This window comes from Moschus berezovskii, chromosome 11 (assembly GCF_049115385.1).
Source record: "Moschus berezovskii isolate FMDL1 chromosome 11, NW_MosBer_1.0, whole genome shotgun sequence".
In the NCBI taxonomy this organism is placed as follows: domain Eukaryota; kingdom Metazoa; phylum Chordata; class Mammalia; order Artiodactyla; family Moschidae; genus Moschus; species Moschus berezovskii.
Genome location: NC_142470.1, coordinates 3,099,815 through 3,127,411, shown reverse-complemented (window position 1 = coordinate 3,127,411; position 27,597 = coordinate 3,099,815). Strand labels below are relative to the sequence as shown.

At 68.4% G+C, this 27,597-nt stretch overlaps 1 protein-coding gene across 3 annotated transcripts; it reads left to right on the top strand.

The window, feature by feature from the left end:
* Positions 1-27,287, top strand: GPSM1 (G protein signaling modulator 1). Of its 3 annotated transcripts, none has more exons than XM_088841037.1 (14): positions 1-224; positions 7,272-7,493; positions 8,093-8,228; positions 8,833-8,975; positions 9,203-9,326; positions 9,484-9,599; positions 9,947-10,102; positions 10,885-10,993; positions 11,975-12,098; positions 18,002-18,072; positions 18,796-18,975; positions 24,226-24,382; positions 24,686-24,894; positions 25,316-25,825. In XM_088841037.1, the coding sequence occupies exons 1-14, from the start codon at positions 160-162 to the stop codon at positions 25,673-25,675; spliced, it is 2,172 nt and encodes a 723-aa protein (XP_088697163.1). In that variant the 5' UTR covers positions 1-159; the 3' UTR covers positions 25,676-25,825. The 3 variants fall into 3 exon arrangements, with proteins under 3 accessions (XP_088697163.1, XP_055256107.2, XP_088697164.1); XM_055400132.2 differs by lacking the exon at positions 25,316-25,825 and adding an exon at positions 25,842-27,287 and having other exon boundaries at positions 13-224; XM_088841038.1 differs by lacking the exons at positions 1-224; positions 25,316-25,825 and adding exons at positions 4,891-5,525; positions 25,842-27,287.
* The last annotated feature ends 310 nt before the right edge of the window (positions 27,288-27,597 follow it).

The following is a 27,597-nucleotide window of genomic DNA, read 5'->3' as shown; positions in this document are numbered from 1 at the left end:
CGGTGACATCACGGCCGCGGGAGGGGCGGCGTCGCGCGCATCACTTCCTCGGCGCCTCCGCCCGCGCGGACGGACGGACGGCCGGGCGGCCGGTGGACAGCGGCCCGCGGACGGGCGCGGGGGCGCGGCGCGAGCGTGGGGTGCGCGGCCCGCGGCCCCATGGCGGGCCCGGCGCCGCCCGCCGCCGACGAGCTGCCCGGCCCGGCGCGGCGCCTCTACTCCAGGTGGGCCGGGCGGGCGGCGGCGACGCGCGGGGACCGGGCGGCGGGGGCCGCGGGCGGCGGGCGCGGCCGGCCCGGAACAAAGGCGGCGGCGCCGCGGCGGGCGCGCAACGTGGCGGGGACGCCCCTCCCGGCGGGCCGGCGCGGGTGGGGGGACGCGGGGCGCCCCAGGGCGGAGGAAGGGGAGTCGGAGGGTGGGGGCGCTGGGCCTGCCACAGACCACCCCCTGGACACCGGCGAGGGAGGGGCGGCGAGGGGCCGGGCAAGATGGGTCCCCTCCCCGCAGTGTCCAGGGCCGGGAGAGGGGCCCCTTCTCCAGCCCTGCCCTGCCAGCAGCTGGCCTCTAGCACAGCAGGTGTGTGGTGGGGGCTGCCAGGACTTCCCTCTCCAGCCTGGCGCCTCCTTCCCGCTCCTGCCACAGCACTTGAGGGGAGGGGACCACGGGTGTGTCACGGGTGGGGCCCGTCACCCCCAACCCACCCACCCACCAGGTGCCTCTGGTTCAGCAGATTGCAGCTGAGCTGGGGTTACACAGCCAGGCTGCTGGGTGGGTGTGTGCCTGCCTGAAAAGGCACCTGCCTGGGGCGGGTTCCTGGGTGATGCCAGCGGTCCAGGCCCTCCGCCCCGCGCCCATCGGGGATGACGGGGTGGCCCTGCCCCTGGACTGCGTGCCTGCTTGCTGACTCCCTGCTGGTTGAGGCTGTGCTGCAAGGTGATGCCTTGGGCCTGACCCGGGGTGGGGAGGGCACAGGTCTCTGAGGGCTTGTCGTGTGCAGGTGTCCGGCAGAGCGGGGCCGGCACGAGTGCTGGGCAGGGCCTGCTTCCTGGCTGCGGCTCCCAGAGGCAGGCCTGGCTCCTCATGGTCTGGACAGGCCCCCGCCTTGAAGTGACCTCATCCGGTTCCCCCAGCCATTCTTAAGACCTGGGGGGCTTCTGAGTCTTCAAGGGGCCTAGTGTGGCCTGCAAGGATTCTCCAGCCCAGCCACAAACCTCGGCTGGGTGTCCCCCCACCCCTCCGTCACCCCCACCCCCGACCTGTGGAATGAGGCCCTGGTGGCCCCTCCCACCTCTGTCTGGTCTGTGCCGCTGGCTGGAGACACAGCCCCCATTGTGTGGTCTGGGGATGGAGCGCTGAGCCCCTGGCCTGACTCCTGGGCCCCACGCAGGGGGAGGGGCGTGCCAGTGGGTTTACTGGCAGCTGACCCCGGAGGCCTGTCCTTGAGGACTCCTGCACGGCAACCCCCCACCCCCTGCCCCCGTGGGAACGAGGGGCTCTGAGGGCCTCGTCTGCCCAGGGTGGCCACTCCGATGGAGAGGCCACGTTCTGGAAGAATGATAGGCGTTGATCTGGCTGTGCTTGTGTGTGCAGGAGAGCTGTGGGTGGAGGGGACCCCTGGGTGCTTTAGCCTTGGGAGACCCTGCACGGTGGAGCGTGCGGTCCACGTCGTGCTAGCCTCTCCCGAGGCTTGACCGGGGAGCCTGGTGTGTGGGCGGGTACAAGGACAAGGCCAGGGGCCTGGGGAGCCGTCTGTGGGCAGGGCAGCAGAGCTCAAAGTGCACACCGAGAGGCCCCCGAGTCCTGCCTGGACTTCTTGCGGGCTGAGCCCTGGGTGGAGGTTGGGGGGCAGACCTGGCAGAGATCCCGAGCTCATGGCCAGGAGCCTGCTTTCAGGGCCTGTGAGGAGGCCCGTGGGGATGCGGGTCGGGCCTGAGCGTGGCTGGGTGTGCGCAGGGTCCTTTCTGCTCGGAACCGGCTTCCAGAGGCCGCCAGAAGGCTGTCCTCTCGGAGCCTGAGTGTCCAGGGAGCCCCGCTGTGGTGTGGGAGCCCAGGGCTGCCGGCAGCCTGGCATGTGGATGCCCCACAGACAGGAGCCATTGTGTCTGAGCACTCCATGGGTGGCTGTTCCAGAAACCCCAGTGTGTGGGGGGCTCCCTGGGGCCAGGTTGGGTCTCCTCTGCCTTGTTCCCCCCTACCCCTCGCAACCAGGTGGCTCCCCTTCCCACACCAGCGTTCCTACCTGGGGAGATGAGTTCGGTTCTTACAAAGTGGGTCCTGGATTTGGACTTCGAACTGGCATTGAGAGGGGCCTGAGCATGAGTGTGTCCCCAGAGGGGGCCCTGAGGAGGGGACCGGGTCAGTGGGCGGGAGCGGTTAACACTGAGAACCCCGGTGCACTGCCCCTGGGCCTGTTTCCCAGGGCAGAGGTCTGGAATGGAGGGCCTGGGGGTGGGCGGGTAGCGAAGAAGCCCCCAGAGTGGGGGAGCCGTGGGCTGTCCTCTCCTGAACCCCTGCCTTCTGCGAGGCCAGCGGATGAGTGCTCCTGGCGGGCGCTAGGAGGGGAGAGTGGGGTGGGGGCTCGTTAGAGGTGCCCCCACCAGCAGGTTCCCGGATGGGGATGCCGTGCCACTGGGGTCCCTGGACGTGTGGCCCTCGGGCGCTTTCTGAAGCCGTGGACAGACACGCTTCCCTGCTTTAGTGGCTCCTGCCCCCACCAGGCCGCCTGTCCCTGCTGCTCTGAGGTCTCCCCCAAGACTGAGGGGAGTCAGTGTGGCTTCACTCTGGGGACGGCGGCATGAGGTGAGCGGGCGCCCAGAGTGTGGGTGATGGCCCTGGACAGGAATGATTGCCTTTCGCAGAGAGGGGTCGATGGGGATCCAGACCCCGCCTGGTGAGTCTCTGCCCAGGGGACCCTGGGCCATCTGGGGAGGCAGGTGGGTGGGGGACTGTGTGGGCAGAGGGCAGGGCAGTAGGGGCCAGGGCTGACGGCTACTCTCGGATGCCGAGGACAGGCGGGAGGGGTATCGGGGGTGACATGGTGGCCAGAGCAGCAAGGTCGGCCAATGGGCAGTCAATAAGCACTTCATTAACTGGTGAGCCAGTGGGCAGGTGGCGGGAGCTTGGCAGATGGTGCCCTGCCTCCTGGCCACTGTGGTCTGGCTGCTGGGAAGGCTGACCCTGGTCAGCCACTTTGAAGGAGAGATGTTCCGGGCCGCACTGGTGCTGGAGAGCGGATCTGACAGGTGGACGTGGCCCGGCTGCGGCAGGCAGCGTGGTCCCTGAGGCCTCTGAGGCCGCGGGCCCGGCCTCTCCACGGGCTGTGGGGGACTGTCAGTTACCAGTTAGGCACCCGTTTAGCCCACGTGGCAAATCCCAGGTGTATGGGCTGCTCCTTTCTGGGTTTGAGGGGTGAGGCTGGCGAAGGGGGAACTAGGGCCTCAGCCCTGGGCCCTGAAAACCCTGGCCAGTCTGGGCCAGAGCCCCAGGTAGCTCCCGACTTGCGCCCAGGCAGCCTCTGGGTGGACAGGCCTGCTGGAGGCCCCGCCGTCCTGCAGTGTGGTGTCCTGGGCAGTGGACAGGGACAGGCAGGCCAGCTTGGCAGGCCGATACTAAAGCGGTGGCCTCAGGGTGCCACAGCTCCAGTGTGTCCCCAGTGGACGCAGCTCCCACGCAGCTCCCCAGGCCTGCGGAGGTGCTGTGGAAAGACAGACCTCCAGAACCTTCTTCACTGAGCAAGGAAGTGGGCCTGGCCAGGGTGGGTGGTCTCGTGGGGGAGGGGAAAGGATGGCCTGCAGTGCGGGTATTGGGGGGCTGCTGCTCCGGGAGGTGGAGGAAGGGCCTGGGGTTGACATGAGGGTGCAGAGGTTGGGGGTTCAGCTTATTGGTAGGATCTGGGCAAGGAGGAGATGGTCCAGGCCCAGTCCTGCCCTTCAGCTGAGCCATCCCGGGGTGGACAGAGGCCTCAGGGCCAGGAGGAGGGTGCCCTGCCCTGGACCCCCTGAGAAGCGAGGACCGTGCAGACAGGGGGGCGGCTGGCCTCGGTGCTCATCCTCGCACCCTTGATCCGCCCACCCAGCGCCTTCCCAGACTCCCCCCTGCTCCGGCCAGAGCAGCAGCGTCTGCCGACCCTGTGAGCTGATGATGGCCTGGGTCAGTGTCCTGGGTGGCTTTGCCCCAGGCCTCCCGACGCCCTCCCCCCATCCAAGGGTTCCTGCCTCTGCTCAGACCCAGGTGGTCCTGGGGGTCAGGGCCCAGCCTGGCTCTCGTTGCCCCTGGGCCCAGCCTCTACCTCCCTGTCCCAGGCTCCCTGCTGCCGCCTCGCTGGGCCTCCTCCCCGGCCGAGGCCCGTGATTGAGACAGGCGAGCGACCTGGCAGGAGGGGCTGCTCACGGAGTGGGACAGAGCGCCCAGCAGGGGTGGGCCACTGCAGTGCCCCGAGGGGCCTCAGGCTTCTCCCTGCTGCTCTGCCCGACTGAGCCCCGGAGCTGGGCTTCGGCACTGAGCTCCCCCTCACTGCCGCTGCTGCTCCAGAGGCTCCGCCCTTTGTCCAGAGAGGCTCACTCTGGTCTCCTTATCAGCCACGGTGCTGGAGGAGCTGGAAGGGGGCTGCGAAGGCGGCTGGGGGGCCGGCAGGTTTCAGGAAAGGAGCTGGGTTGAAGGGTGTCTGCTCGTCTCAAGCCTCCAGCCCCCGGGGCCCCTCCAGGCCCGGCGCCTGGGTGAGACTTGGGGCCTGGAGCTCACTCGACAGTCAGGCGCTGGTCAGACAGCAGTGTCCTGGAGGCTCGGGGGACTAACAGGGTGACCTGGACCCTGTGCCCCCATTGACCCAGCTGCAGGCCAGGCTGGGCGTGGGGGCGGACACAGTAGGGGTGCAGGGAACCGGCCTCCAGGAGGACTGGGCGGGGCCAGGTGAAGACCCTGCCCATCCCAGCTCTTGGGACGGCGGTGGGGGGTCACCCACACGGGGTCCTCGCTGCTCTCACAAACTGACCAGGTGCTCCGAGCTCCTCTGTGCTGTGTGACCCGGTTCTGGCCCCAAACCGGCCACAGGGCCGGGGGGCGGTAAGAGGCGGGGGGCGTGGGCGCTGCCGCTGCGCCCCGGCTGTGGGCCGGCCCCTGAGTGGAGCGTGTGGACAGGCTCCCGGGGCCCCGCCCCCCCCGTCCTGCTGACGGTGCTGATCCCGGCTCTGAGCTGCCCTTGATCCTCTGATCCGCCACCGGCCCTGGGAGGACGCGGAGGACCTGCCGGAGACCTGGGGCGTCTGAGGGAGCCCGCTGCCCTGGGGTGAGGGTGGAGGGTGGGCAGGGGACCCCACGGCCAGCACACGGCCAGGACCGGCTGGCCGGGGAGGAGGTCCGGAGCCCCCCAGCATGCCGGCTGCTGCCCCGCCCACGGCGCTGAGCTTGGCCGAGAAGGCTGTGTGCAAGGTGGTATATGGCGCCCGGCGCCCGCGTCCACTGCTGCTGCCCGTGGGCCTGGAGCTATGGCTCTACGTGCAGAAGATGCGAGACCTGCGGGGGGTGAGGTGCGTCGGGCGGACGGGCACCTGCAAGGGCGGGGGTGGGACTCCCGGCCTGGGACCTCCTGCCCGGCGCCTCCCCAGGAGGAGGCCTCCCCCCATTGGTGCTCCTGGAGACGGCCAGACACCCTGGCATTGCACCCCTGCACCCTTGATGCCTAGGCCCAGGACCCTGCCTGCTCCAGGAACCTCTGCTCTGAGCCACTGCTGCCGTGTGTCTGGGCAGGGAGGGGGCTGTTCCTGTGATCAGATTGGGGCCAGTGCCCTCGGGGCTCCAGAAACGCCCACGTTTTAGACCCAGAGTCCCCAGGGAGGAGAGGGCAGCTGGCTGTGTGGTGAGCAGCTGGGCAGGGACAAGCAGGCCTTAATTAAGGAGCCCCGTGCGTGGCCCCGGCAGTGGGGGTGCCGCTGCCCATGGGCAGTGACGTGGCGTCTGGAGGGCCCTGCCCAGGGCACTTGGTGAGGCGGGCATGTTGTCAGCAGGAAACGCTGACGGGTCTGACAGCCGGGTCTCAGAGGCTGTGGGGCTCTGCTTGAGTCTCGGGGAGGCTGGGGTCAGGTGGGGTCCCCAGGTGTGGGCCCTGCAGCCTCCGGGAGGAGAGGAGGAGTGACCCCGACATGGGGGGTGCCTGGGAAATGCCTTGAGCCTGTGGGGTGCAGGGCAAGGGCTCAGCTTCTCTGGGGGTTCACAGCTGCGCCCCAGCCTGTTCTCGAGGTGTCACCCGGTTTTCTCGACAACCCAGGGGCAGCGCGAATGGGCGCTGTGATCTGTCTCAGAGGAGCCTTTGGATAGGATGGTTGAGAAGCACTGGCCTAAAAAACATTGCCTTTTTCTTAGGGACATACGTTGGCTCCCCTGGTAATTCCTGGTCATTGCTCAGTCCTAATGAGGCGGGGATGTGTTCGGGGGTGCAGCGGGCCGTTTGCCGAGCACACTTTAAGATACTCAGCATTTTCCACGAGCTCTGGCGACATGCAAAGGCGGTGGGAGTAAGGGGACGGGGTCGGGGTCTTGAGCCGCTTCCCACCTTTCCGGCGCACTTTTGCGGAACGTCTCAGCGGGGCGGGGCGGGGCGGCAGGAGCCCCCGCCCTCTGTTCAGGCCTCCCCAAGACTCCTCCTGTGCCTGCCACCCCCATCCTCCTCTGGCCCCAGGGCAGGACATCGGCTCAGATGCAGCCTTGCCCCAGAGGTTAGGAGGCCGGCACAGGGACAGCCTAGTCCCCTCCTAGAGCTTGGAGGGTGGGCCCCACTCTAGGACGCAGGACAGGGAAGGGGCTGGGATCGGCTCCCGCCGGTGTGGCCCCAACCGTCTCGTGATCCTGTGAGCCTCCTGTCCTCGGCGGGCATCAGAGCCTGCCCCAGGCCGCTGTGGCCCCTCTGGAGGGTGGCAGGTGGCGCCCGGCCCAGGGGCAGCCCCTCCGCCCAGTGGCCGGGAGTCAGGAGGGCGGCCGTGTCCTCCAGTTGCAGGGGTGGCTGTAGTTGCACTCATGCCTTCACCCGGCAGTCTGGGTCCCGGGGTTGGGGACAGGGTGGGGGGGCAGGCAGGGAGGCTCTGGCATGGCGAGCCACACAGCGTGCTGGCCTTGGGGTGGGCTCGCCGCCCGACCCAGAGCTGCCTCTGTGCATTCATCCAAAGGGAGCCAGGCCCCAGCCGTCCTGGGGGCCCTGGGGTGGCAAGGAGGAGCCAGGGCCCCAGGCCTGATGGCGTTAACAGGCCTGCTGGGACCCCTGACCCGTCCTCTCTGCCCAGGATGGAGGCCTCGTGCCTAGAGCTGGCCCTGGAGGGTGAGCGGCTGTGCAAGGCGGGCGACTTCAAGGCGGGCGTGGCCTTCTTTGAGGCCGCTGTGCAGGTGGGCACCGAGGACCTGAAGACGCTGAGTGCCATCTACAGCCAGCTGGGCAATGCCTACTTCTACCTGAAGGAGTATGCACGGGCGCTGGAGTACCACAAGCACGACCTGCTGCTGGCCCGGTGAGCGGACCCTGACCCCACACGCCCCGTGCGGAACGGCCTGCCCCTGGGCCCAGCCCTGCTCCTCCGCGAACCCCAGCAGACCTCCTCCTTGCCTGCCCCGCCCATTCATTCCCCGGCCCACCCCCACCCTCCCACATGCCCCCCTTTCCCAAGGCCTCCATTCTTCTCTGGCCTCCAGAGCTCCCCCCACACTGCTGACCCTCTCTGTCCGCCCCCCACCCCAGCCCTCAGACCTCCCAGGTGGGGGCCGGGCTTCTCGGTTCCGAGCACCTTGGCCCCAGGCCTCCCCATCCAGCACTGAGCCCTGCTCTCAGGACCAGCCAGCGTGGGTGCCCATGTGCGCTGATAGAGCTATCAGGGTTAATTCCCATCGCAAGACTCCTGTGGTTCCCGGCCTTGAAACCGGGCTTCACCAGGGCTTCCCTGAGACCTGGCCTGGCGGAGGGGCAATCCTAGGCTGGGCCCACTCGCCACGGGACCCCCACTCAGCACCATCCCAGAGAATGTGGGGTACCCGCGGTCATCCGAGGCCCTCACCCGGGCTCCACGCTGGGTTCAGCCCTCGGTTCGGCCCCTCACTTCTTCCTGCCCTCCAGGACCATCGGTGACCGCATGGGGGAGGCCAAGGCCAGTGGGAACCTGGGCAACACGCTCAAGGTGCTGGGCCGCTTTGACGAGGCCGTCGTCTGCTGCCAGCGGCACCTGGACATCGCCCAGGAGCAGGGGGACAAGGTGGGCAAGCGGCGCTGGCCTGGGTCCCTGGCTGGGACTGGGGCCCCAGAGGACACCACCCAGGGCCCCGGGTGCTGCGAGGAAGATGGAGGATGGTCCCTGCCCAGAAATGAGGGTGCTTCTGGCTCACGCGGAGGCCGTGGGGCCGAGTCCCGGGCCCCATCTTCCATGCCTGCTCCCCTCTCACCGACCTCCCCGCTGAATCCACCGACAGGCCCCGTCACTCCTGGGCCAGGGCATGACGGGGGTGGGGGTGGCTCTGGGAGGAAGCCTGGACAGAGTCTCTGCTCAGTGTCCTCCCGGCGACCTTGTGGGGTCAGCGTCCCTGCCTCTGCGTGGATGACACCACTACCATGGACAGGGTGCTGACTGGGCCTGGCCGCCCTCGGAGGGGGCAGAGGGGGGGCCCGGGAGGGACAGGCTCCTCCTTATGACCCCTACCTTATGTCTGGACAAGGTGATGCCCTTGCGCTCGTAGCCCCAGGGGCAGGGGGGACCGTGAACCAAGCTGTGGGAACACCAGCTCTGTGCGCACAGGGCCTGGGCCCCCGGCTCCTTGGGACTGTGGCTTTGGAGGCAGCCCCGGTCTCGCTGTCACCGCCAGGTCGGGGAGGCGAGGGCTCTGTACAACATTGGCAACGTGTACCACGCCAAGGGCAAGCAGCTGTCCTGGAATGCCGCGCAGGACCCGGGGCGCCTGCCGCCTGCCGTCCGTGAGACGCTGCGCCGGGCTTCCGAGTTCTACGAGTGAGCAGAGAGGGCTGGGCCCCGGGCGGCCCCCTCCCCACAACACCCACCCCCGGCCTTGGCCTGACGTGCCTTGGCGCCTGAAAACCAGAGTTCTCAAGCTCAGCACTGAGCTGCCCCCATTAGGGGTCATGACCCCTGGGGGCCATGGGCTCAGCATCCTCTGGCCTAGGCAGGCGGCAGGGCGTTGCGGGCAGGGATACGGCTCACACGCACTCGGCCTCCAGGAGGAACCTGTCCCTGGTGAAGGAGCTGGGGGACCGGGCGGCCCAGGGCAGGGCCTACGGCAACCTGGGCAACACCCACTACCTGCTGGGGAGCTTCACGGAGGCCACGACCTTCCACAAGGAGGTGAGCAGTCTGGCTGGGCTGGGTACTGGGGCTCCTGGGCTGGCCTCTGGGCACACGGATGTTGGGCTGGCTGTGTTGGACAGGGGGCAACCCCGCCACCGGCAGCAGGTCCTGGGCTGCCCCATGACCACCCCAGGCCTCGTGTCTGCATCCTCAGCGCCTGGCCATCGCTAAGGAATTTGGAGACAAAGCGGCAGAGAGGAGAGCCTACAGCAACCTGGGCAACGCGCACATCTTCCTGGGGCGCTTTGACGTGGCTGCCGAGTACTACAAGTAGGCAGCCCCTCACCGCCCGGCCAGGGAGAGGGTGGGCCCTGGGAGGACACAGGCGAGGGCACCTGGACACCAGGCCAGGGAGGCGCCTCCCCCAAGGCCTGCCCGCCCGGCCTCCCCAGGGGCCATGCGGGGAAGCGGTGTTCTGTGTCGCCCCACAGGGGCAACTGATGGAGCCCAGAGAGACGCCCCCGGGAGATCCTGGGGCTGGATCCGCGCCCCCCCCCAACCCATCTGCCCCTTGGAAGGGGGCTTGGGGAGCACGAGCAATGCCCTGGCCCCCGGTGGAGGGGAACCCTGGAAGCCCCCTCCCTTCCTGGGTGACCCCTGCCGCCCCGCCTCCCCAGGAAGACGCTGCAGCTGTCCCGGCAGCTCAAGGACCAGGCGGTGGAGGCGCAGGCCTGCTACAGCCTGGGCAACACCTACACCCTGCTGCAGGACTACGAGCGCGCGGCCGAGTTCCACCTCCGACACCTGCTCATCGCCCAGGAGCTGGCCGACAGGTGCGCGGCACGGGCGCAGGCCCAGGGCTCCGGCCGCCTGCTGGGCCCCAGGCCGGCCGCAGCAGCCCGTCGGCTCGCTGGTCTGGGTCTGAGCCCCGCTCTGCCTCTGAATGCCAGGGCACGCCCCCCGGGGCCCAGCCTTCTTCCGTCGGTCAGCTGCGCCGCCCACCGGGAGGGACTGGGGAGACCCCTGGGCACTGGGCCGGCCCATCGCCCCCTCCCGCCTCCCTCCCTCCACACCTGCGTGCGTGTCAGTCTTTGCAGCGAGACAGACCGACTGACAAGACCCCTGAGCGCACAGCTGCGCCTGCAGGTCTGGGGGGGTAGCAGCTACAGCAAGAAAGCTCAGAGTCCACAGGCCAGAGCCGCTCGCGGCTGGAGAAAGGAGGGGTCTTCCGAAAAACTGCCCTGCCAGGAGGCTTCAAGGGGCCGTGGTTTTTCTTTTGGGTGACGATGTCTTGGAAGTAGTCAGAGGCGAGGACTGTGGATCGTAAATGAACGCAGAGCCGCTGAATTGTGCGCTTTACGGGGGTTGAGGTTACTTTTACCTCAATTTAAAAATTAATGAGCCAAGGGAATGAGCTGCCACCAGGGTGAGAGCCTCACCGGCCACCAGAGGGTGGTCGAGGTCACATCTGGACCACTTACCCTCCTCATCCTTCACCACCTCCCATGGTGGGGGGCCTGACCCCCTGGAGAATGGGGGCTTGGGACGGCGGGACTGAGTGGGCAGGCTGGCAGGCCTGGCGGACAGACATGGACTCAGTTTCCCTCCCTGGCAGAGTGGGCGAGGGCCGGGCATGCTGGAGCCTGGGGAATGCCTACGTATCCATGGGAAGCCCGGCCCAGGCCCTGACCTTTGCCAAGAAGCACCTGGAGATCTCCCAGGAGGTGAGCCGGGCCTGCCCTGCCCTCAGCCCCCGAGCCTGCCCTTCGCCAGCGCTGGAGCCCTCCCCCAGCCCCTCCTGGCATTGCCTACAGACATATGGGCCACATGCCTCCGTGTGCCCTGGACTTTTTCCTGGCTGTTGCCGTCTCCCGCAAAGGGGCCCCACCACCCCGTGGCTTCACAGGCCTGGTGGCCCCTCCTTTCCTGTAGCCAGCTGGTTGGGAGGGGCTGCGGGGGCCGTTCTCGCCCCTTAGAGCGTTAGTATTGCCTTTGGAAAGTCGTCCTCCAGTGCTGCTGTCCCGGCGCCAGGCTGGGCCGTGCCATGCCTGCGCCCGACACCCACGTGGAAACAACCTGCCGGGGCAGTCCCAGGCATGAAGGCACAGCCACCCCGCAGGGAGGGTCTTCCCCTGGGACCACTCAACCAGGCACCTTCCTAGGGAAGTGGGCCTGTCCACCCAGGCCCTCCCACCGTGGCCAGGGTTGCCCCTGGGTCGGTGGGCGCGGGTGGGCCCTGGCTCCAGGCTGGCCCCTCCTCGCCTCACGCCTCCCGCTCCTCGGCCCCAAAAGCAGCCCCAGGTGCAGAGCCAGGTCCCCCCCCTCCCCAGTGCTGCCCACACCCGCCACCACCCCATGTCCAGGGGTGGGCAAGGCCCTCAGGTGCCCAGGAGGTGGGGGGCGGGCAGGGGAGCTCGGGTCAGGGGAGGACCTGACTGGAGGGGCCCTGGAGATGCACTCGGGTCCCCCGCCTGCCCTTCCGGTGTCCTGCTCCCGGGTAAGCACAACGCCTCCCTGCCATGAGGGTGCTCGCCAGGGCTCCCGGGGATGCAGGGCTGAGAAAGGCTCCACGTGGCACGGCTGGACTGGGCGGTGGGGGGCTGTCCGCACCCCGGGAGACCACACGGTGGGGCCCGGTGCCCTTGGAGCCCCAGGGCAGTGGCAGTCCCGTGGGAGCCTGCTAACCCAGCCCTGCCTGACTGCAGATCGGGGACCGCAGCGGGGAGCTCACGGCCCGCATGAACGTGGCACAGCTGCAGCTGGCGTTGGGCCGGCTGGCCAGCCCGGCGGCTGCAGAGAAGCCAGACCTGGCCGGCTACGAGGCCCAAGGTGAGTTACGGGCCGGAGTGGGAGGTCCCACGCCCCCTGCCCCAGGCTCAGACCTTAGCTCAGGTGCAGGGGCCTGGGAAGGCAGGGGTTGGCAGACGGGCCACTGGCGGTTGGTGGGCACTGGCTCATGCTGTGGGGCTTGGTGGGGTTTGCCCCCAGACTGGAGAACGTTTAACGGAGCTGCCAGGTTAGGGACAGGGTCCCTCAGAAGGTGTCGAGCCCCTGTCCCCAGGGGGCGTCAGCGTCTGAGGCCAATTACCTGCCTGTTCTGGAGCTCACGGTGGGGGGTGGGGGAACGATGGGGTGCTGGGGGCAAGTTGGATCCGGAGATGGAAAGTGGTGACGGACAGACAAGGTCCTTGCGGGGCAAGGGGAACTGGGGCCAATCCTTCCTGCCTCTGGGGCAGCGAGGGCCTGGGGTCACCCTGAGTGAGCCCCCCAGGTTTGTCACCAGATCAGGTATGAGGACGGGGAGGAGGTCGCCACCCTCCTCTGAGACTGAGGAACGCCTCCAGGCGGTGGGGCTGGGCCTGGGGGAGGGCTTCTTGTAGGGACAGAGTGGGGACGGGGCTGCTGGAAGGAGGGAGGGGGGCCCAACCAGCCAGAGGCCGCATGCCGATCAGCTGAGGCTGGCTGATCGCCGCAGAGCCTGTAATCTCACTGGCGGGCTCACCCCGTGCAGGTCAGTGACGCTCCTCCAGGCAGGTAGATTAATAAGCGTGGGCTGGGGGGCAGAGGGCAGGGGCATCAGGAAGGGGAAGGGGAGGGGAGAGGCAGGGGAGGGGTGGCCTCGCGAGCCTCTCGCACCGCGGGGGGTGTGGGGCAGGAGCTGGACAGGCAGTTAGCCGTCCCCTCCCGTCCAGCTCACGGAGTCCCCCACCCGCGGCTCTCAAGTTTCCGGGGAGTCTGGCCCCCAGTCCCTCATGGCTGGGTTCCCCGGGTGCCCACCTGCCCCGACCTCTGAAGCCCCCTGGCCTGTCTGGCTGCGGTGTCGGGTCTCCAGGGTTCTGGGCTGTAACACTAGTGGGTTTGTGACAGTGGCCAGTCTGGAAGCCGGGGGCACGCGTCACCCTCTGAGATGGAAGGGAGGCAGCAGAGGCTCTGGGACCCTCCGCCGCCCTCGTTCTGGGGGCGCTGTGGCCAGTCGGGGTGGGGTGCAGTATGGCTCCCCCGCTCGCTCCCCACCCCATCCCAACCACGCTGACGTCTGCCCCGCAGGCGAGGCCTCCCAATGGTGGCAGGTCTGCCCAGAGCCCCCTGGCATGCCTGGCCCTACGAGACCGCCCTCTGGGAACCCCAGCAGCGGGTGGGGGCAGGGCTGGGCCCAGCGTCTGGAAGGACTCCCCCGGAGGCGCGGCCCGGCGGCTGTCCGCTCTCCTGGTGTTTTCCTTCTGCTCCAGGCGGGCAGGCAGAGGGGGCCACGGGGCGGGGCAGGAACAAGGCGGCCTCTGTCCTCCCCGCGCCCAGTCCTCTGCTCTGCCCGGGGCCAGACCCTTCCCCGCCAGGGCCCCCGGAAGCCTCCTCCCCCAAGGCCGCCAGCAGACGCTGGATGAGGCCGTCCTCCTGAGAGGACGGCAGCAGGGCCCAGGCCTGAGGAGGCAGATCCGGGGGCCCGGGGATGCCGCTGCTGGAGGCAGGCCGGCATCCCGAGTCTAGGCAGCCCCGGAGGAGACCCCGGGTCCGGTGAGCCTGGGGTGGGGCGGGGGCCGCAGCAGGGCTGTCTGCAGGAGTGGCATCGCCTGTTGATTTATTCAGTCACCGGTTCATTCTGGGGCACGCTGAGCGCCGGCGGTGGTCTGGCCCAGTTTCCGGAAAGCTGGGAGACTGTCTCTGGGAACTGGCTTGGGCACGGTGGGTGTTGGGGGAGCAGCTGCAAACCCAGAGCCTGGTAGTGGGGGGAGGTGTAACCAGCCCTGGTGGAGGGGCGTCCTCACAGGAAGAGGGAGACCCTGGCCTGGGTCAGGGGGACCAGCCACAGCCCTTGTGGTGGGCGTGGCCTTGTGACACCAGCGAGGCCACGGTGGTGCGGGGCCTGGCGGTCACTGGCTGGCTGGAGGCCAGGCCTCAGGGCCTCTCCTCCCTGCCTCGATAAAGACAAGGGTGCCATGCGCATCTGCAGGACCCAGACCCAGCCGGGTTCAGTCCGTGTGGCCCTCACGGCCCTCGCTGCCCCCACCTCAGCAAAGAGGTCCCAGAGCCGGTCTGGGTGGGTGGGGCCACCTCCTGGCTGCCGGTGCCCCAGGTCAGAGTCTGTCCCCCCCAGGTGCCTGGTGTGCCCACCCCTGCCCATTCCAGTGGGGCGCCTGAGGGACGGGGCGCGCCGGACAGTTTCCTGCACCCTCGGCAGCATGGTTGGCGCGCAGGATGAGGGAGTCAGTCCCGAGCCCTGGGGGGCTGCCCGCCTGCCCCCTCTGTGGGACGCCCATCCGCGCCGCCGCCCCTGCTTGTGCCCGCCACAGTTCCCTCACCCTCTGGGCCCTGCTCGGGGTGCCCTGGCCCCAGAGCAGTAGGAGTCCCTGGACACCACTCCCAGCCATTTCTGGAGGTGGGGGTGTCCATCGGTGTCATGTCTGAGTGACCGCTTAGGCTGTGGGCTCTGACCCTGGCTGACCAGGTGACCTCACTGAGCCACCGTGTCCACGTCTGAGAAGCGGGCCAGCTGGTCATCCCGGGAAGGTGGCTGGGTGGGGACAAGGGCATGACTCACGCCCTGGGAGGGCTGAAGACCAGCCCTCTGTCCGTCTGTGCATTTAGCAAGTGGCCTTCAGCCCACCCAGGCTCCCGTGATGGACAGACCAGGGCCATGGGGCCACGGGCGCTCACCTGACCCCATGTCTGTCTCCTCTCCGGCTCCTCTCAGCCTGGCCCTCCAGGGCTCTCCAGGTGAGCCTGCCCTGTCACCCCTGCCCCACGCAGGCCCGCCTGTGGCCCGACGGCCCATCCTGACTCTGGCTTTCCCCCCCGGGGCTCTGTGGCCTTCTCAGGCTGTTGCCCTGTCTTGAGGCCCCGTATCCACGGTCCTGGAGGGTGGCCGGGACCTTCTTTGCCAGGGATGGCCTGGAGGGGACAGCGCGTGAAGCTGCACACAGCCTCACACAGTTGGCGCTCAGTAAACACTGGCTACTTGTTCCATTCTTAGGGTACCTACTATGTGCTGGGTCCTTTCCAAGTCTGAGGGCCACAGCAGCGATCAGAAGTGATGTGTGCAGAAAGCCAGTCGTGTTACAGGCGCTCTGGGGGCTGGCTCGGTATCTGCGGCAGGGTGGGGGTAGCCGTAAGTATAGCAGTAGGCGGGCCACGCAGAGGCCGCTGTCACGGCCAGCTCAAGCCTCGTAAGAAAGCCCACAGACAGGGTGGCCTGCCGGCAGACACTTACTCCTCAAGGTTCTGGGGCTTGGGCGTCCAGCAGCGGGGCATCCATGTGGTGGGGTTCTGTGGGGGGCCTCGTCCTGCAGCGCAGACGGGGTGGGGGCGGGGCTGAGAGGGTGTGCCCCCCGAGGGCTTCTCTGTCTCCTGTGAGCCTCAGTCACCCTCATCACCTCCCAGGCCCCGCTGCCTGGACTATCGCCTGGGAGTCTGGGGCTTCAGCATATGAAATCTGGGGGACCCAAACCTTCAATCTGTACATGACATTTGAGCGAAGACGTGAAGGAGGGCAGGGAGGGTGCCCGGAGCTCGGGGAGGAACCGCAGCCTGGGTGAAGGAACAGCCGTGCAAAGGCCCCGGGACAGGGGAGGGGATGGGGGCCTCATGGACCTTGTATGAGTCCCACCCCCATAGCTGGGGCGTCCCGCAGGGTCCAGTGAGCAGGAAGATCCAACCCAGAACCCTGGGGCATCTCTCGGGCCCTGGCATGGAGGAGGGACCATGGGGCAGGGCTGGGAGGGTGGTTCCGGGCGGACTCCGAAGGTGGAGCCGCCAGGAGCAGGGAGTGAACACAAGGATGGAGCCAGCGGCCCTGGGCTGGGCAGCTAAAAGACCCGCGAGTGGAACAAGGCGTGTCGAGATGCCCGGTAGGGACAGAGATGAGGGTGAGGGGCTCACGCTGGGTGGCAGTGGGCAGTCCTCGGGAAGTTTCCAGGCCCGACCCCCGGGTGGGCAGGGCAGCAAGCCAGCCAGTGGCGCCTGAATGCCCCCAGTCAGGGCCGGTTCAGCCCTAGGACCGTTGGAAGTGCCGGGTTCAGAACGCGCCGTGCAGACAGAGGGTGCATTTAGCCCGGCCCAGCCGGAGGGCCTTCCACCCACCGTCCGTGTGGGCTGTGGGGACCCGCCCGGGAGCCGGGCGTGGCTCGGAGGGGCCGTTGGTGGTGGGGGCCGGGGGGCGGACGGGAGCAGCCGTGTGGGGCTGGGGCCTGGCATCCAGGGTGGGGAAGCCGCGTGGGGCCTCGAGGGGGTCGGGGGAGGGCAGCTGAGAGGAGTCGCCGCCGGCTGGGGTGAGCAGGCGCCGTGGGACGGGGGTTCCCTTCCTCTGTTCACTCCCTGTGAGGGCGTGGTGGGCAGCGGGGGTCCCGCTTTCTGCTCCTCTCCTTCAGCTGTGGGTCGAGGCTGTGCCCCTCTGGCTCGGGGCCTGGCCAAGGCCCACCGGCCAGCGGCCGTTTTCCGTGGGGGCAGCAGCAGGCCTGGCCTGACTGTGGGGGCTGAGCAGCAGGGTTGGGGGCTGGCAGCCGGCCTGGTCCTAGGCCCGCGGACACCTTGGCACGGCTGGTTGGGCTACGGCGGCCACTCCCCCCCCAGCTCTGGGATGGTGGCCACAGATGCCCCTCCAAGGACCCTTGGCATCCCCAGCCCGGCCGGCATGTTCCTCGGCCTTTGGGGAGCGGGGGTGGGGGTGTGGGGGGTGGCTTCTTTCGGCCCTGGGGACCAGGGCAGGAAGGAAGTTATGGCAGTCCAGCCACTGCCTCCAGCTGCTTCGGGATGCCTGCCCCATCCTCGTGAGGCTCCGGACGTTCCATTTGTTCAGTCTGCACTGGTCTGGACGACTGGCCGCCAGAGTCGGCTCCCCTCTGGGTACCGTGTCCCCCACGGTGGGCGCCAGTGCGGGAGCCAGGCCCAGGCTCGGGGTCGGGGGTGGTGCCAGGCTGGGGGCAACCAGCTGGCCTGCCCCCTGTGGCCATGAGCCATGGCGTGCATGCCTGGCCGCAACGAGGGGCTGGACGGCGCGGCCTCCTAGTCCAGCTCCCCTCGCCTCACCACAGGTGTCCGCAGGGCGGCTCAGCTTCACAGGGAACCGGGTGCTGTGGGGGTCGGAGGGCAGCCCACCACATCCGTGACTGCAGCTCAGTGGGCATCTGAGACAGCTCCCCTGCACTGGGGGTGGGCAACATGCCGGCCTGCCCGTCTGACTGGAGGGGGAGGAGGGCACCCAGCTCCATGGGGTAACAGGTCCAAGGCCAGAGACGGGACCCCACAGAGTGTCCACCAACACCTGAGGCTTTGCTTGCCCCTCGCCCTGCACTTCCTGGGCTCGTCTGGCCTGGCCCTCAGAGGCGAGCTTGCTCGGCCCCCAGGGAGGACCTGGCCTGTCTGCCATGTAGGTAGGGTAGGGTGACGGGCACGGGAGCAGCGGAGCGGAGGCTGAGGCCCGCAGTCGCACAGGCTCAGGAAGGGCGTCCCAGGGGAGGGAGCAGTGGCCACAAAGGCCGGTGGGGAAGAGCCAGGCCCAGAACTCGGTGGGAAGCTGGAGCATGGGGTGGGGGGCTGGCGAGCCAGACTCTGCCCGGCCCTTGTGCAGTCAGCCCTCTGGACACCCGGGTATTTGTCCAGGTGGGGCACGGAGGTTGTATGGACACTGCGCTGGCCCCTACATGGGTAAGGAGGCGGGAAGCTGGTAGTCCTCGGCCCCCGGGCCGGCTGACCTCAAAGACTGGGCCTGGTGCCAGCTGACCGGGCCTGCTGTCTTGCAGGGGCGAGACCCAAGAGGACGCAGAGGCTGAGCGCAGAGACCTGGGACCTACTGAGACTACCCCTGGAGCGGGTTAGTGGGTTTGGGTGGCCAGCCGGGGTACGTGGGGACCTGTGGCAGCTGAGGGACAGGGCGTGACCAGCCTGGGGGTGTGTGTGTTGAGCTTATAAACGTCCACTGGGACTCCTGCCTGCATCTGGTCCTTGCCAAGGGAGACCGATGTGCCCTCTGCAGCCCAGGACCCTGCACGGTGCCCCCCCCCCCACCCCGCCCAGAGAGGCTCCCGGAGGCCCCACGGCTTCCATGGGCTCCCTTCACCCTCCCCTCTGTCCTGCCAGCCAGGCTCGACTCTCCCAGGGTCAAGCCGTGGTCCTTAAATATGGCAGAACCCCCGCGTCCTGGCCAGCCCCCGTCCCTGTCTGCTTGCAGGTAGAACAGTGGGCCCTGGCGCTCTGGACCTCCCAGGGGAGGGTGCTGTGTGGCCCTGGAGCTGTGGCCTGCCCTCTCGGAGCCTCTGGTTCCCACAGTGGACTGAACGCTGGTCTCCATTGTGGAGAAGGTTCAGGGCCGCCCACGGTCACCCAGCATTCAGCCAGGAAGTTGGACGTTTGGGGTGGGGAGTCTGAGCTCCTGCAGCACTGCCCTGCCTCTCCCTGCGCCCCCCAGCCGCCTGGGCCCCTTGTGTTCTCTTCCCTCGGGCACCTGAGCACCTCCGCCTAGGTCAGCGACCCTCCGCCTCCCGCGCTGGGGAGCGCTGGTTCGAACCACTGGCCATGCCCAGCCTTCCCCTGCCAGGAGCAAAATGGAGACAGCCACCACACTGGGGACTGGCGGGGGCCCGGCAGGGACTTGCTCCCTCTCCCCGTGAGGAGCAGGAAGTACCAGGAAGGGCCCGACGTGGCTGAGAGGAGGCTGCGGGAGGGTGGCCACTCCCCGCTAGACAGCGCGGACGTCCGGGTGCAGCTGCCTCGCACGGTAGGTGACCCCTCCCCGGGCGCTGATGGAGCCCCCGGGGGGCTCCACCGCCCACTCTGCCCTGCCCGCCTGGAGGCTGGGCTGGGGTCTCTCCCGGGGCTGAGGTCGTGGGTCTTTGCTGACCACCAGCTTCTGGTGGACACAGGTCCTGCCGAAAGGCCAGGTATCTCAGGGCAGTGTTGACTCACTGGCCAGACGGAGGCCTCCCTGCAGGGACCACAGGCCGCCCAGGAGGGGTCTGCAGGACAGCTCGGGTTGCCACTCAGGTCCTTGGGCCCAGCCAGCAGCCCCATCCTGGGGACACAGCGTGCAGAGATGGACGGACAGGGGCCGGGTGGACAGATGGATGGGGACAGACGGCTGAGGGGTGGCCAGACGGGTGATGGGGTAGGCAGACGGACAGGTGATGGGGTAGGTAGACAGACCGGGGCGCGGGGGGAGGGGCGGGCTTCTTGCTGCCGGGCAGGCATCCTGCTGTGCCCGGGCACCTAGCTGGCCTCTCCAGGCCCTCGGGGTCTGGTCAAGGTGCACGGGGCACAGAGGGGCACACGCCCCGACGCGTGTGGGTTCAGAGGTCAGCCTGGAGCCCTCCCCCCGTGCAGAACCCTTGGGTCCAAATCTCTGAGAATTAGTCTAAAAATAGTTCCTTCAGGGGTTTAGTCAGCACTTCCCAGCCTCCACAGGCTGTGGGTGCTGTGCTGGGTATTCTTAGATGCTTTGCGCCCATCTTCCCACGAGCCTGGGGTGGCCTCCGCTGACCCTACCTGACCCAGCCCCACTGGACGGCTGGCCGATGGCCAGAGTCTGTGTCTGTGGAGTGGGATGCGGCGGGAAGGATGCGGGGCTCGGAAGGGGCTGGGACTCCTGCTTGGGCCTCCATCAGGCCCTGTGAGAGGGCCTGCTTGCTGCCGACGCTGCCCGTGGGAAAGGGGAAAGGACGTTGTCCCCAGCACAGCAGCGGCGTTGGGGTCTGATTAGGTGTGGCTGCGTGTGGTCTGAGAGGCCCGAGTACTTGTCCTGGGGCAGAGATTTGGGAGCAGGGCCATGTCAGCCCTGAAGGTCAGGGGCATCTTGGAGTGGCCCGGCCAGGCCAGAGAGGGCTGGGCAGGACAGGACCCAGCCAGGGCGCCAGGGAGCCACGATGAGCTCTGGAGCAGGAAGGCCTGGCCTGTGCTCATTGCCCCACCACCTGGCTTCACCCAGGACTGTACGTGCCAGCTGATGGTTGTCCGTGCTGTGAGACGGGGGCTGAGTGGGGGCTGCAGAGCCTGCACCCCAGCTGCTTAGCAGCACCCCCTCCCCCGCAGCGGGAAGTGCAGAGACTAGTCTGACTCTGGCGAACCCCTCAGCCACACCCGCCTCCGTGCACAAGGGCAGTTTTGGAACGTGTCCCCAAGAGGCACCTGAGCCAAAGCCATACACCCCACCCTCCCATGTGGGGGCCCGACAGCCTCGGGCCCTGAAGGCAGGACCTGAGGAGGCGAGCGCAGGCCGCCCAGACACAGCCCGGCCGACCTGCCCGTCCACCTGGCCCAGCCTCTCCGTGCACCTGCAGTCTGGGGACACCTTCTACCAGACAGGTGGCCGCCAAGGTGCAGGGTGTCACGGGTGCCTGTTTACCGCAGCCCTAGAGGGGACTCAAGCCCCTGGGAGGGAAGCAGACGGCCTGAGGGCCTCCAGCTGGGAATGGTGGGCTGGGGTTCTGAGCCAGGGTCGGCCCCTGACATCCCCAGGTGGGGCCCCGTAGAGGAGAAGGTGGGGCTGCAGGCCGAGGCAGTGCCCTTGAAGAAAGATCCCACGACATGGAGTTCAGAGCTGGCTGCTTGGACTGGAGGCCCAAACCCCACGAGACTGAGCCTTGTGTCCAATAGGCACCCGAAAAGAGGCAGCCTTGGAGGGCTAGTCCCCGCGGCAGCTCTGAGCCCTCGGTGGAGAGGGCCGGACAGAGGAAGCCCAGGAGGGTGCTCTGGTGTGCCCATCCCATCCTTGCCTCTCCCGTGGGGCTCATAGCTGCCTCCCCAAGACGCCTTGGGTGGTCGGCCCCAGGCCAGGCGGACACTAACCCCAGAGTCCTCCAAGAGCAGAAAGGGACACCCTCCGGGGCAGCAGGAGGCCCGGGAGGCTGCTTTGGCCAAGGGGTCTTAGTCTGAGGCTGGGCAGAGGTCGATGGGTCTGCTGCATGGGGAGACAACTGTGCAGGGGGTGGGGGTGTCAGGCCCCGAGGCCCAGGACAGGGAAGGAGCCCACCCACCTCTCAGGCAGGGAGCAGGGGCTGCTGTCCGCAGGAAAGTGCTCCCCAGACAGGTCCCAGCCCCGCCCCACTGCAGCGACCGCCTGAGGCTCCCAGCTCAGGGAGATCCATCTCTGAGTGTTTATGGAGAGTGTGTGCGTGTGTGTGTGTGTGTGTCTGTGTGTGTGTGCGCGCATGCGCGGTCCATTTCTGAGTGTTTACAGAGAGAGTGTGTGTGTGTGCGCGCGTGTTCCATCTCTGAGTTTTTTCGGAGAGGGAGAGAGAGAGAGAGTGTGTGTGTGTGTGTGTGTGTGTGTGTGTGTGTGTGCGCGCGCGCGCGCGCGCACGTGTGTATAGCAGGGGTGGGCGGGAACGGGGAGGTGCCCTCGCCCCGGGGCCTATTTAAGCATCAGGCTGACAGGGCTGGGTGGGTCTGGGCAGTGAAGCGCCAGGCATCGCGGGCAGGGCTGCCTAGCAGGGACCTTGGTGTCCTGTCCAGGCTGCACGTGGTCCTGCGCCCCTGTCCACCTGGCCGCCGCTGGAGCGGCTGTGGATCTGCGTGAGTGTGGGGTCCCCAGTCCAGTGAAGGGTCGTGGCCTGTGGGAACTGGACTCAGGCAGAACCCGCCTGGGGGCCGGGGTGGGTGGATGGTCAGCCGGTGGATGGTCAGCCCTCGGTCCCCGAGGGCCCGGCGCCATGGGGCAAGTCTGGGGCATTCGACCCCCACCCTCCGTCCTAGGCAGCTGGCCCAGCTGGAGGGGCCGCCCGGGCTGGGGGTGGGGAGGGTTCGCGCCACCAGGGCCGGCTCCTTCCTCCCAGGGAGGTGGGCTGACGCTTCTGCAGGAGGGCTGGAGTGAGCCTCGAGGAGGCCTGACTTCTGGACAGAAAGACTGAGTTGGGCTAAGCAGAGGGTGGGGGGTGCCCAGGTCCCCAGGTGCGTCCTGCTGGGGTGCAAGGCTCTGTCCTGGGGGAGGGGCACGGGCCTCCCCCTCGCCCATGGCCTCAGGCCAGCAGTGCCCAGCACGAGAGGCACCCGCCTTTCACAGGTGCTCCTGGGCTCCGTAGGTGGAGAGCTGCCAGGCCCCGGCCGGTCCTGGGTTCTGGGCTGAGATGGCTCTGGCGCGGCGCCTGGGGAGCCCAGCTTGGGATGACGCCTTGGAACAGCCGGGGTTGGGGCCCCTCTCAGCCCAGCCCTGGCCGCAGCGGAGGGGCCTTCAGCAGCCTGTTCCCTCCAGGTGCCTCTCTGGAGTCTGAGCTTCAGCCCGCGGGAGGCTGGAGGAGTGTTGGGGGCACACGTGTCCAGTGACATGGACCCCCCTGGGTCACCCCTCTCCTGGGAGGGGCCTGGCACTGTTCACCTGGCCCGTGGTTCACCTGGGAGACCCGAGACAGGTCTGGGGGCCGGGAGCACCAGCTGTCCCCTGCAGAGGGGCGGGGCTGTGCTCAACCCTCACCCATTAGCCCGGGGCCCCCCCGGCCTGTGAGCAGAGCCCTGTGCGGAGCCCCCACCAGGTCATATTTGGACCCTGCCCCCGGCTGCTCTCTGCAGGTCCCCAAGGCCCTGATGAGGTGAAGCCAGCCCCCCAGCCGGGGCCCCTCTGGGACAGACGGCATGGGCTGTCCCTTCCCTCCCCTCCAGGCTCCGTGGGCACCCGCAGGAGAGCAGAGGTTCACGAGGCAGGACTCCGAACCGTATCCCCAAGCCTTGGTTCTGGACCTGCCCTGATCAAGCAGGGGGTAGGGAAGCAGGAAACCTGAGAGCCTGAGCCTCGGCGGGGTCTCCTCGAGATGGACCTGCTCGGCTCCCACCCTTCCCCACTGTGCCCACATCAACCAGCGGGCCCTCCTGGCCCTTGGAGGCCTCGCGGGCCTACAGCCCAAGCCCGGGTCTGAGCAGGCCTGGCTGTGCTCCAGGACCGCGTCTCCTCCCCGTGAGAGGGGCAGGCGACGGGCCGTCCAGCGCACCGGGGTCCTGCATTTCCGACATGCCCTCCACAGGGCGTAAACTGAGGCCAGTGGAGGTGGGCTTGCCCAAGGCCCCCTGCTAGGTGGGACTCAGCCTGCCTCAGGGGCCTGGCCTCATGCCTGTCCACCCTGGCGCACCCCCAGCCCGGAACCGTGGCCCCGGCCCTCCCATACCGACCCCACCGGGGGGCCTTCTCACCGCAGTGTCGGCGCTCCCCAGTGCACTGATGCCCACCACGGGCGTCACCCCCCGGGCTCCAGCCTGGCGTCCTGGCCCTCGCCCTGCCCCAGGGACCCAGAGCAGACCCCGGGCCACTGCATGCACCCCTCGGCCAGCACTCGGAGGAGGGGGCTCGGGGCTGACAGCACCACGCCTCCAGCCTGACCTCAGCCCTAGCCCAGGGTCCCGGCCCCCACCTGAGCTGTCCTCCGGGTCTGCCCACCGATCGGGGATTTTATAAACGGGTCCAGAGCCCACGGGCTGTGGGGCTGGGGTGGAACACATACGCCCTCAGCTCCCCCAGGTCGGGTTCCTTGCCTCTGAGGCTGGCACCTCGTGGGTCACTGGCAGGGCCCTGGCACCTGGGGTGTGTGGAGCAGCCGTGAAGGCTCCCGTCTGCCGAGGGCCTAGTCGCTCATCCGCTGCTTGCTTACCTGTTCGTTCAGCGGATACTGGTGAGCGCCAGGCTGGGTGCCAGGGCTCCAGAGGCACACAGGCATGGGTGGTGCTCACTCCAGGGGACAGACACAAGTGCCCGGGGAACTCTAGGGGGCCCGGGCACAGGGAGGCTGCTGGAAGGTGGTGGTGATCGCCAGTGCAGGGAGTCACAGCAGTGTGACGTCTGGGAGGCTGAGGGAGACCAGATGGAGCAATGGCTGATGGAGGGGAGAGGTGGGGGATGACAGTGCTGGGGTGGCGGGCTGGCTGAGAGAGGAGGGTCTGGACCTCGCTCAGAGCCGAGCAGCCCCCAGCCGTATCTGGGGGTCCGTGCGGGACAGCAGGACCACCCCGTGGCTGGCCTGGAGGCAGCGCTGACTGCCCGCCCGGCCCGCAGAGCATCCCCCGGGCCCCGTCCTCCGACGAGGAGTGCTTCTTCGACCTGCTGAGCAAGTTCCAGAGCAGCCGCATGGACGACCAGCGCTGCCCCCTGGAGGATGGCCAGCCCGCGGCCGCCGAAGCCACAGCCGCCCCCACCCTGGAGGGGAGGGTTGGTGAGTTGGCCCCAACTCCGCTGCAGGCTCCGAGGGCGGGGCGGGCCAGCTGCAAAGTGCCCCCTGTCACCAGGAACCCCGGGCTGCAGTCCTCGGAGACCTGTCAACCTCCTGTCCCCCGGGACATGCCAGGTCGTGCAGGGAGTGGGTGTGGGAGGCCGGGCTCTCTGCATTCCCTCCTCCCCGGGGAGGGCCCTGGAAGGGCTGACTGAGAGGAGCCGGGGTCTGGGGTTGGCAGAGGTGCTCTCGGGGGCCCCTGGGCGGGGTCCCTGACTCCCTGGCCTGACCTCCGGCACCCTGCAGCCCAGCCCTCGCTGACGGCCTCCCCGCAGACCGAGGAGTTCTTTGACCTCATCGCCAGCTCCCAGAGCCGCCGGCTGGACGACCAGCGTGCCAGCGTGGGCAGCCTGCCCGGCCTGCGCATCACCCACAACAACCTGGGCCACCTGCGTGGTGATGGGGACCCCCAGGAGCCGGGGGACGAGTTCTTCAACATGCTCGTCAAGTGCCAGGTGGGCCTGCAGCCCGGGGGCGCCCCCGCCCCATCTGCGCCCCCGGCCAGGACCCGGCTGGCTCAGCCAGTGTTACCAAGTGCCTGTGGTTGCTCAGCCCTGTAGGCCCCTTCCTGGGCCCCCTGAGAAGGTCACCTCAGGCTGGCCCTCCCTCGAGCTCAGGAGTCAAGCTGGGGCGAGTCACTGGGCACCCGGGGTTGTGGCCGGGGGTACCCCACCAGCCGTCCACCTCTGGATGGAGAAAACCGACGGCCAGGCTGTACCCCGGAGTGCGGAGAACACGGGGGGTCCAGCCACCCACTGGTCCAGGCAGCGGTTTGGGAGCCCAAGGACGTGGCTGGGGGGAGCTGTCCCAGCACCCGCCCACCCCCACCCACGCAGGAAGCTGGGAAGTTTCCAGATGTGATATTCGTCCCCACAGAGAGGACAGCGCTGCCCTGGGCGAGTCCGAGGAGCCTCCAAACCAGCCCCTTCTGAGAACCCCCGAGCCCCACGCCCACACGCACGCGCACTCCGGGGACTGCGCCGGATCCCGGCCCTTCTGCGCCAGACCCTGCAGAGAAGCCCCGTCGCCCCTGGGACCCCTGACTCCACGGGGCCCTGGGGAGCTCCACACTTCCCCACCCTGTCCCTGCGGCTCGAGAACACCCGAGGCCTGGGGGCCTCAGGAGCAGACCTGGGAGGCCACCTGAATAGCCCCATGTCTGGCCTGGTCACACCCCGCGGCCCCCTGCGAGGGCCGTTCTGGGGTCCCGGCTCCCAGGTCTGCCCCCGGAGCTGATGCCTAGGGAGGCCTAAGGTGGCCTGAGTGGCTCTCAGGCTTGAGTGGGCATTGCCACCGGACGGCGGCCCCTGCTCGGAGTGATCCCTGAGGTGCTTGAGCCCAGGGCTGGGCCTCCAAAGGCTGGGGATGGGAGGCACCAACCTCCGTGTCTGTGTCCGCCCAGTCCTCCAGAATCGACGACCAGCGCTGCCTGCCTCCGGACGTGCCGCCCCGCGGCCCCACCATGCCCGACGAGGACTTTTTCAGCCTCATCCAGAGGGTCCAGGCCAAGCGGATGGACGAGCAGCGGGTGGACCTCGCCGGGAGCCCGGAGCAGGAGGTGGGCGGGCCCCCAGAGCCCCGGCAGCAGTGCCAGCCTGGTGCCAGCTAAGGCACCCGCAGCCAGGCCTGCCCCCCACCGCCCAGTCCTGGACGGGGCGGGGGTGGGGTTGTGCTCACCAACGTCCAGGATGCCCACAGCCCCTTTCCCCCGGAGAAGCCTCCCGAGGCCGTGGCTGAGGGCAGGCTCTGAGCCACGCGGCCCGTCCACTGCGCCAGACGCCGGGCACCCAGCCCCCTCCGTGCCCCCTCCCAGGGTAGCGGGCTCGGGCCAGGGCTCGCTCCTGTTCCGCGCCTGCCCCACTCGGTACGTGGCTTCCTGCAGCCCGGCCCTCGCCCTCGTCCTGCCCCGGGCCTGGCTTCAGCATGACGGCTCCAAAGCCCCGGTGCTGTCCGGATCCTCCCTACTCTCCCCTGTCCCCCACCCAGCCAAATGTGAAGCCCCGCTGCCCACCCCCCACCCCGAGGCGTCTCTGAAATCTCCTCTCTGGGGCCACCAGTGACGGGCATTTCTGTTCTCCCGAAGCTGGCCCCGGGGTGCTGAGCACAGGCGTGCTTGCCCCAGTTCAGCCTCACCTCTGGGGAGGGCCCCCCTCCCAGGCCCTGTCCCCTGCTTCCTGCCGAGGCTGGAGGAGGAGGGCACAGGCAGACTCGGAAAGGCTGCAGCCTGAGAGGGCAGTGTCCCCCCAGTGCGGGCCCCCGGGACCCCACCAGGCATGTCGCCATGAGCCCGTGGGGCTGGGAGGCCTGCCACCTTTCTCAACTCTAAGCCCAGGAGCCCAGGAACTGAGCCGGCCTGGTTCTGGGAATACCAGCTGGCAAAGATCTGCCCCACCGGCCATCAGCAGGGCGGGTGGAGCACCCAGCCCCCGCCCCACCCCCACCCCGTGGGGCGAGTGACATCACCTCCTTCTCCTGCGGGGTGAGCCACCCTAGGGATCGGGCAGAAGACAGGCCCCCTGGGAGACCGCGACCATCGCGGGCACAAGGCGGCCCCTCCTCTTGGGTGGCACCCTACCCAGCCCCGGGGTCCTGCTCAGCGAGTGCAAGGAGGCCACTGCACCCCTGCCCCTCCATACAGCCTGGGGAGCTCGGGGGGCCTCCAAGGGCGAGGGTGGGGAGGCGGGTGTGGTGTCAGAGGACAGGGCTCGGTCACCCTCACACCTGAATGTACGTGCATATTTATTGCTCACACGTGTGTTTGCCATGTTGTCAATGGGTCCTTTCCAACCCAAGAGGTACATTTGTTCTTGTTTTTCCTGAAAAAATAAAAGTCTGCCAAGTGGATGTCGTCCGTGTCGGGATGAGAGCTGTCCTCTTGGGGGCCCAGTGGCGGCCTCACCTGGGTCAGCAAACCGGCCCACCCAAGCTGCCCCCTCCTCCCGCCCACGCTTGCCCATGGGCTCTGTCCCTGCTGTGCCCACCACTGAGGGCCCAGGACTTGTGGGGGGGTGGAGCAGCAGCCCCAGGGACGTGGCCGGCGAGGACGCTGGGGTTGGAGCCCAGGTGTCTCCAGCCTCTCCTGGGCTGAGCCAGCCCCGCCACGCCCGGAAGGCGTCATTCCAGGAGGCCACTTCCACCAGGACCATCCGGCGGGCCCA

Bases quoted from the DNA above. Each gene is read 5' to 3' on its own strand.
- GPSM1 (XM_088841037.1), top strand. From the start codon at position 160: ATGGCGGGCCCGGCGCCGCCCGCCGCCGACGAGCTGCCCGGCCCGGCG. The intron at 10,103-10,884 runs GTGCGCGGCACG...CCTCCCTGGCAG, and splicing joins GCCCAGGAGCTGGCCGACAG to AGTGGGCGAGGGCCGGGCAT. The intron at 18,073-18,795 runs GTTAGTGGGTTT...TTCCCCTGCCAG, and splicing joins TGAGACTACCCCTGGAGCGG to GAGCAAAATGGAGACAGCCA.